The 9,380-nt window shown below is 41.1% G+C and overlaps 1 protein-coding gene across 1 annotated transcript in view; it reads right to left on the reverse strand.

The window, feature by feature from the left end:
• Positions 1-7,301, reverse strand: part of ppp3r1a (protein phosphatase 3, regulatory subunit B, alpha a) — a 36,654-nt gene extending 29,353 nt beyond the window's left edge. The window contains exon 1 of the mRNA XM_071911888.2: positions 7,102-7,301. Within this exon, the coding sequence (XP_071767989.1) occupies positions 7,102-7,104 (3 nt within the window). The 5' untranslated portion in view covers positions 7,105-7,301. The remainder of the gene's footprint in view (positions 1-7,101) is intronic.
• Between the last annotated feature and the right edge of the window lie 2,079 nt (positions 7,302-9,380).

A 9,380-nucleotide genomic window follows, 5' to 3' on the forward strand; every position in this document is an offset into this window, starting at 1 on the left:
CCGGTTCAGAAACGCTGGAGCTGGTAGGGATTCAATTCAACTTGCTCAAGGACACTTCAGCAGGGTGATTCTTGCTGACACAGGGTCTCGAACCTGTGTACTCCAGTTTAAGAAAGGTCTCTAAACCCACTAGGCCAGCCTGCTGCATGGCACTAACACTGCAGTTTTAGGGGTTTCATTACCATTGGAGCCATTCTTACGAAAAATGTATGCACTCATGACACTGCAAGGTACAGTATCTAATAAAAAGGATATGATCTATAATACATAGGATGGGACGATATGCTTATTTCATGATATGCGTTACGGGGTTCACGATTTGATACAACCACGATATGATGTAATACATAAATTACGCTTATTTCTGAGCCACAAGCCTTTCTAGCAATGGCATTGGCTCGCTAGAATGTAAACAACAATTTAAAAATGTCATTACAAAGTGCAAATAATATAATTTCGATGGAGAGCTTGTGAAATTGTGATGGTCAAGCCGTCTCATCTGTGATTACTACAGCAGAATGTTTTTCTGCCCCGCGATGCATATTGTCACATTTTTTTGTATTGCGATGTATTGAATTTCGATATACTGTCCCATCTTTAGTTATACAGAGGAAACGGATATATGTGGCAAAATATGTCAGTGTCACCAGAGCTTTGCACCTATTGTAAGACCTGGGGATGGCTGCTGCATAGTGGCCAGTGCCAGTTATGTAATGTCAAATAAAAAGCTGCATAAAGTGTGAACTCCAGTCAGTCATCATGATAAGGCATAAGGAAAACAACCTAAAAAATTCAGGTGTTTGTTTGTTTTCTCTATTGATGCTCTGATACCTTATTGATGAATTTATATCACAACGATTTAGCTCAGCTTAAAAAGGTGGATAAACAAAAACAAAATGGTGGGCAAACGTTAGGCGGGCTTGCCCTCCACTACAACCCGGAGGTCCGTTAGCTGTTAAGCGCTACCTGTAGGGTCCTGGAGGTAAAGAGACTTACAGCAAAGCAGATTTGGTCTTTAGGATTACAGGGTTACTAGCTAAGACCTGCCTTAAGGTCAGTGGTGTAGCTAGCGTGGGGTCAGGAATAACTCTGGGCATCTCTTCTGGAGCAAAACCATCTCATGCATCAAGCCGCTCCGCTTCTTGAGCGGCCCCTTCAGATGCTAATGGAGCGTTTCAGAGGGGAAGTATGACAACAGGAAGAGATGCAGAGAAAGTGAGAAAGAGAGAGAGAGAGAGAAGGTGAAAGTGCGAGAGCGAGTGAGAGAGCATCTTTCATAGCTAGAGACAGAGGAATAGGCAAAGAGACAGAGAGAGAGAGACAGAGAGAGCGGGAGAGACTCGTGTTGGCTCATCAATAATGCATGCTTCATTCAGAATCAATTAGGCTTCAGCACACAACACACGTTTTGCATGATGAAGAGTCTGGCATCATCGCCGGTTCAGCCACATCGCTACGGCCGACCCAAAAACCCGGCTAATTATAGACCTGCAGAACCCAGTCACAACATGAAAGACCGGGGAGTTAGTACAAGGGGTTGCGGACTCGGAGGACCTTTTCTGAGGCATCTTTGGCAGAACATGAGGATGCATTCAACGCTCACACTCAAGTTAGCCAAATAAAACGAAAGCAAATAAACACTTACTGGTTCTGTGCATGTGGAATAATGCGTCCAAGTATTGAGACCATTTAGAGACACTAATCGTTGCAGAATATTAGCATTTTTTTTGTTCAGCGGTCACAGCGGTTGGTACAATTCACTGGCCACTTCCACTATTTTACCAGCCGTGTAGATTTTTTGGATAAGAATATGATATCTAAATTATGGTTGTTGGTGTCTGTTTACTTCCTGTTTCTTCTACACTAAAAGACACTAGACTTGTCCATCAAAAACATACATAAGAAAACCAATATGGCCAGCCTGTAAAACCTGCAATACATTTTATTCATTAATTTGATTGTTCAATTATGTTTTTTTGTAAATTAACTCTTCATTTAAAAAGGCAGTAATGTATCCAAGAGTTTCCCTTCCATGGAATAGGTGTGTTGGGTCACCCTGCCTTAAAGAAGAGCTGCTGACACTAAAAGAATTTCATCATTCTGGGTTTCAGTGGAGAGTTTTAGTGTCCCATGATGGTCTAAATGCTGTTTCAGAGGCTTTTCAACCGTTACAAGAATATAATTCTTGTATTCTTGTATACAATTTAAAAATATTAGCACAGAATATTGGCCATTGGTGACTTCATTCTAAAAATATCAGTATCAGCCTTCAAAACCCACATCGGTCCAACCCTGGTATGTGTGTAAGAGTGATACGTGTGGTCTACTGTCTTGCACTGTATGTGAGATCCTGTCCTTCCTGTACCATGTATGTCAGCATGTACTGTCAAACTGTGTTAACTGTCGATATCTCTCTGCACCAATGCCACCAAGACAAATTTGTGTATGTTTATTGTACTTGGCGATTAAAGTAACTGAGATTTTAATATCAGATCTGCTGAATAGACACAGCCTGGAGTGCCAACAGCCAATACTGCTGTCCTATGATTACATGTCTGCACAAGATTAAATACCTGCAGGGCCGAGCCGCTGTAATTGTTTCTCTCTAAACAATCCATCTTGCCTAACTTTGAACTGGAAACACATTAAAGGACCTCTTCAGACAGAATGCTTCATGCACCCGCTCATTATATTGCCTTTGATACTATCTATAGAGAGCGAGACGGGCAGATCGTGTTCAGAAAGCTAAATGTAATTATGGATCCCGAAGCGGTCTTTCACTGTTGGACAGCATGAGAGAAAACGCCCATCTAGTGACCGACGTGAGGCAGCAAGATCTTGTGATCAAATATCATCAAGTGGACACTTAACTTATTAGGCTAATCCACAATTATATGTCTCTATTACAGGAAGCCTCAATGTGTGTGTGTGTGTGTATAGACAGTATGTATATGTTTAGGCCCATGAATACCTAGAATGAAGCATCAATCCAAAACAAAACAAAAACATTAATTCAAATGAACCTTTTGGTTGAAGTGTGTGTGTGTGTGTGTGGGGGGGGGGGGTATGTGTCTAGGTGTCTAGTTTGGGACATTTGAGTTACTTTTCAACACAATATATGTTGATAACAACCATGATGCATCATTTTTGATGAGAGAGAAAGTGCGTTGTGTGCGTTTGTGTCGGTTTGTTGTGCGTTTTCTCCGTGCTTTGCTTGGTTCAAGGATCATAACGACTCCCCTCCTCCACAGTAAGTATGCAAGTATAAAGCTTGTCATATAGCCAAGCTTTATGATGAACAGCCTCAAACCTACAGAGTCACAGCAGACTGCAGAGCTGCACTGTGCTTCCAGATTGTTCTTTAAATAGAGAACGCCCCTCTGTTCTCCAACCAAACAACTACAGCGGGCGAAAACACAGGCCAGTGATTAGCTGGCTACGCATGTTATCACAAATAAGCTACTACTCTGTTACACACGCGTGAAGCCGTGTGGCATGTATGAAATACTCACAGTGAATAGCTACAACTTAACTGTTATTTCTTTGCACAGACATCCAGTTACTCTCCTTTGTGTTTCTCAAGGCATTATCTGTCACCTCTTGCGATTTATGTGTGGTAACATAGCCTGGGGAGGTGTGTTTGTGTGTGTGTGTGTGTGTGTGTGTGTGTCAAGGATCTGCACCAGATTTAGGAGTCAAGTGCAAATATGAAAATAATTACCAAAATCTCAGCAGCTCGAAGGAACTCTGGCAAGGCTAATCCTCTCAGCCATTTCTATCCCCGAGTTGGGCTTACCTACAAAGGCTTTTGAGGGCCTCGTAATACTATGCAAACTAACAATGCTTAAATCTCCTTATGCATTTACCTAGAGGTGATAGAGCTATATTTGTCAAATCCTGCATACATGAAAACTCGTTATAATCTTTGTCTTTCCCCAACAGCCAAACATCAAGTTGTCTTGCTGTCATTGGCGCAGGGACACAAACTCTGTACTGACAACACCGCAGAGGGAGAGTGCAGGTGAAAACACGATCAGTACACTTATCCCTACATAAAAAAATATTCCATCACAATATGGATTCATGCAGTAAGTTGCAGCTGTAGATGAGATAACGGCATAAGATCACTGCCACTTGTCTGCTCCAGTAAGGGAATCAAATTAAAGACACAATCAAATGAAAAACAACTTTTTTACCATGTTAGCTAATTCTCCATTCTCATTAATGTACACCTATTTAACAATACATGCTAAACATTTACAAAATGTGTATTCTCTTGTATTTGTATATCAAAATCCCATTACTTTTACTGGAAAACAGAATATCTTTGGTGACTGCATCATCGTGTACCAATAATAACATCACAGATTTTCAAACCATCTCCCCCTCCGCTCCCCGTCATATAAAACCTGCAACTTCACAACTTTTAAAGTGACAGGGTGGTATGGTGCAAATTTGGGTTTTCACCCCTGAAAACACTGTTATCATTTTCCTAAGACACGATGGTTGCATCCCAGTGGCTGGAATTTATTTATTTTGAAGAATCCAGCATTTGTGACAGCTCAAGATTATGCGCAAACTAGCATTTTATAACTTTTTGTCACTTTTGAACAGTCTCTCCTCGCATTACGTCCCGCCCCAACATCCACATTTCAACCAGAAATACTTTTGAATTAGACAAGCAAGCCACCATTAAAATGCGACTTTAACTATTTTATCCACTGAACACAGAGGCTGATGTCGACCAGCTGCTTTTGCTATTTTACCAGACAATTTCCAGAAAAAATAACAAATTACATATGATTTTTTACAGAATTACCCCAAAATAATTGTTGGTTACCTGCCAGAAAGGATGTGGTAGATCAGACAAAACTGATCACTGACAAAACTGAGCAGCATTTGACTGGTGCTGGTGATGAATTCCCCCCCTGGCTCCAGTGCAAGCCAAGGTAGAGACGCCACAGCGCAGCAGGGACTGCAGCGCTGTAATGGCCAGTGAGGAGGATAAATCCAGATTGAGTGGGCTGGCTGGAAGTGCAGTGTGGATCATGTAGTGCTGATCATGACTTCTGCTGGTGGTTCGCCGCGGCTTTTATCTCTTTTACATTAGCTACGGCTCGATCCGTATGTGGGTGGCGCTTGATTGCTAGGCAGCATATGGTCCCCTTAGTATCAGATCATTCCGCTACATGCTCAAGCAACTGCGTGTCCCTGCCCCCAACCTCCCCCAGGAGCCCAGCAGAATACATTTAGACGGGGCAGAAGTTGGCATACTGACTGCAGGACTCGCATGCACCGAGTTTCTTCCCTCTGGCAGAGGGTTTACACCGCTGAAGGGCAAATCCAACAGGGTGAGGAACTCTTATTTCCTCTGCCGTTACCTTGCTTGACTCTGGTTGATGTATTTATTATAGCAGAGTCAGGAGTCCATTGTTAGTGCTGTTTAATTTGATGCTGGTCTATGGATGGATGATGATGTTCACAAATCTTATGTCTTCTGCTTTCGTTGATGTACTTCTGTGTATTTAATATGTTTTTATGCACCTGGTATTTCCCCGCAGGGACAATAAAGTTTAATTGAATTGACTGAGTGACTGACATTTTGCATTATAGTGTTTACCCACCTTTTTAGGATGACTGATAAATCTTAATGATGTAAATATAATGCACATCATAGTAGGTGGTATCAAACTGATGTAGGTTATGAGGATAGGCTCTTTTAAGGGATTTATATAGTACCATTATAAAGGGAAAATATAGTTGATTTTTGTTTACATTGATGGTTGCTGGCCATGATGATCACTGACCAGAAGTCGCCTGGACTTAATAGTGTATATTTATAAATAATTTACACTTTTATTTCACACTGCTCTGGTTTGGAAACAGGGGTTGGTTGGAATTGACAAAACCGCAAACAAATAAAGCTTTCTCAGATATATGACAGAGTTATTTGAGACAAACTGGAACAAGCAGGACTAATATTTTTGGATAGGTTCTTCCTGTGTATACTAAAACCAAACTGTCCTCCCTAAACAGATTTTGAATAGGGGACAACTGGTGAAAGTATGATTATGACAGCCGAATTAGCGTTGTCAGGGTAGTTAGTGCCGAAACCCGTAATTTCAATTAGAGATGAGTCCAATAATCAATCAATAAATGGGTATGTGGAGGTGTGTCTGAGCTGTGGATGAGTAGAAATAGATGTTTGACATAGATGGAATAATGGTATTGTAGGGTCTGGAGAAGGGGGCCCAGAGTCCCCTCCTGTACACAGGACCCACAATTCCTTGCTACGCCCCTGTCACTGGTTACTGACAACATGTCGGTTCATCAGCTTTGATTCTCTGAAGTTGAATATGGATCTCGGCCTGGACGCTGCTGTCCAGTCACGTCTGCTCTTATTGGTCAATACTTGGATGCCTAACGTTACTAGGCAACTCACCTTCCTATATGGTCCACTGACCAATTAATTAGGACAGCACGAGCCAATCCCGTCGGCCCTGCTACGGCAGCTTCCTACAGAGCTGCTGTAAATGGATACAAATGTAGCCACGGCCTGTTCATCTGAGCACACGAATGATCTGCCGACGAAACAGTGTTGCAACTATCAACAGAGCGCCATGCTTCCTAGAAAACATTAGCAAGGTAGATTTCGTTGTGGTTTTGATACAGAAGGTATTCGAGTGCATAGACTTAACTTGAGCACACGCATTATCCTGTCCGGTGTCTAAAATGTGGCACAATTGGTGTACAATCTAGGCCTAAGCGTGTCTTTTTGTCACGAAAACTAATTTGCCCAGGCCTCGCTGTTAATAGGAGTGTAGGCTATGCCGAGAAGGGATAAGAAAGATATCTGGGCCATAGGCTTTAGGCTACTGTCAGCCTCAGGGTATTGCACAGAGAGAGAGGGAGCCAAAGTGGGTGAGAAAAGCGTTTCCTCCTCGCCAGGGCGGTGTGTTATCGACTGTTAACTCAAAGCAAACCTCTCACAGCGAAAAACAACCTGTCAAAACGCCACATTATTCGATACGTTACAACACAGGCCTGCCCACTAGTGTGTTTACCAGTCGGTGGAGGGTGAAAATAGGAGTCGTTGCTTACCATCTTGCAGGTCGGATGATGAAATCCAGACGATGTGAACGGAAAAGAGGTACAAAAATGGGGATCTGTAGGCCGCGAGCTCCGGTGAAGAATACAAAAATACGGTTCTGGTGCTCTTTGAGGTCTCGTCGTAGATTTATACCCAGCTTCAGACTCTCTCACTCACTCTCTCTCTCTCTCTCTCTCTCCTTTACCGAGGCTTTCACTGCAGTGGCAAAGGGAGGGAGACCCGCTGGGAGGGGACAGTAAGCGGAGGAGGAGGCTCGGTTTGACAAGCAGGCGGTGGCGGAGGGGAGGAGAGAGGAGGCAAAGGGGGGAGGTGCAGTACAGTACATCCGGGAACTCGGGTTATATATATATTTATATATTTTTTACATCCTGGACTGTTTGTGTATGTGCTCCTCCCGGTGATGGCATGAGTGTACTGCATGTGTGAGACTCCCAATGGCCTACATTCACATCCAGGCCTGTTTTCTATGGATTGTGCACCCTAAACTCAATCTACACAACCAACAGATGGACTTGATTTTATGTAATCCCCGAGACACTGAGTCTATCCATCCATTGCACAGACTTCACGCTTCACAGACAGGAACTAAATCCATGCTAAACGCTGTAAACCATGCAGTGAGATTTTCAGTGTCTTTAGAGGGACTGTAGGTCTGGATTGGAAAAAAAAAAAAAATAGAAAAGGGACATTTGCTGGAGAAAATGTTTGAGCTACCTGTAAGCAACTGTCTGGAGTAGTAGCGGTAGTAGTATTGGTAATACTGCACTTCATTTTGGATTTGTCATATATTGTATTTTCACACTGAAATTTAATTTTTTTTTTAAAATTGAAAGTAGTAGGCTATTGGTAGTAGAAGTAGTAGTAATTGTAGCAGTAGCAGAAGTACAGCAGTAGTAGTTGTATGTAGTAGTAGTACTGATAATAGTTGTAGTAGTAGTAGAAGTAATTGTGGCAGTAGTAGAAGTACAGCAGTAGTAGTTGTAGTAGTAGTAGTAGTAGTACTGCTAATAGTAGCAGCAGCAGCAGTATTGGTGGTAGAAGTAAAGTAGCAGTAGTAGTACCAGTAGTAGTAGCAGCAGAAGTAGCAGTAGTACTATAGTAGTTGTAGGCCTAGTAGCAGGAGTAGTAGTGGTTGTTGCCAGCAGAAAAGGAAGCAGTAGTAGTGGCAGTATTGGTAGTCATAGTAACAGTAGTAGTAGTAGTAGTAGTAATAGTAGTAATACCTTAATAATAACTCTAATTCTTATCCTGAAAGGTAGGTGGCCTTTATTCTTAGGAATCAGAAATCAGAATTTAACCATGTCTGTTTCCATGCTAAAAGATACAAGCTTCCTGTTACACTGTCAAACATCACTAAGGGTCTGCACTGGACTTCCTCTGTGGTAACACATCACATTAGAATTTAATCTCAAAAGGCTCCTGCTGCCCTGTCATTTACTCTAGATATCCTGTCAGCTATCACTACTGACTGATTGACTGACTTCATTCAACAGTTTCATAGGCTTAATAATATACAGTTTTGCTAAAATAGGCAAAACAATGGAAATAAGCCTTAGGCCCCATGGCTTTAGGTCATTATTGTATTCATTATTGTATTATCCTGATGTCTTCTGTTGTTAATGAAAGATATTGTTCGTCTTTTTTGACATATCTGTCCATATTCTTAAATCTGAAATTGACTTCATGTATTTGTTTACAATAGTCTACAGTAAAGTTAAATTAATAAATTTGACACACAATAATGACATCAAAGAGATTTTTCTTTTTACTATTAATAACTTTATAAACAATACTTTCACAAAAAGGTCAGAATGATAAAATATGTATCTCACAAAGTATTAAAGTTCACTACTATATTGCACCATTTCAGTTATTTTTTGTTGCTCTGATTTGTTGCATAGGTCAATCACAAAATGTAATTTTAATCAAAGTACTCATAGATATTTCTACCAAAATACACACAATCATATGTAAACACATTAAATATTTCCCTTTTACAAAAAAAGACAATATCTTTTTTAAAATCTGGTATCTTGTGCATTGATCTCCATCATAACAAGGAAGTCAAAAAGCTGCGTGATTTTCAGATTCGTCATGAACCAGTAATATTCTGACCCAAATGAATTGTTTTCATGAACACTGATATTCATGGCTATGTCCTTTAGCAGAGGTAGAAACAACAGAAATAGGAGCACAACTTCACCCAAATTACAAAATCCTATGTTACAAATATTATACTGCACAGAAAATGGTATCACAAAAAGAATAC

Source organism: Centroberyx gerrardi, chromosome 15 (assembly GCF_048128805.1).
Source record: "Centroberyx gerrardi isolate f3 chromosome 15, fCenGer3.hap1.cur.20231027, whole genome shotgun sequence".
Taxonomy (NCBI): Eukaryota; Metazoa; Chordata; class Actinopteri; order Beryciformes; family Berycidae; genus Centroberyx; species Centroberyx gerrardi.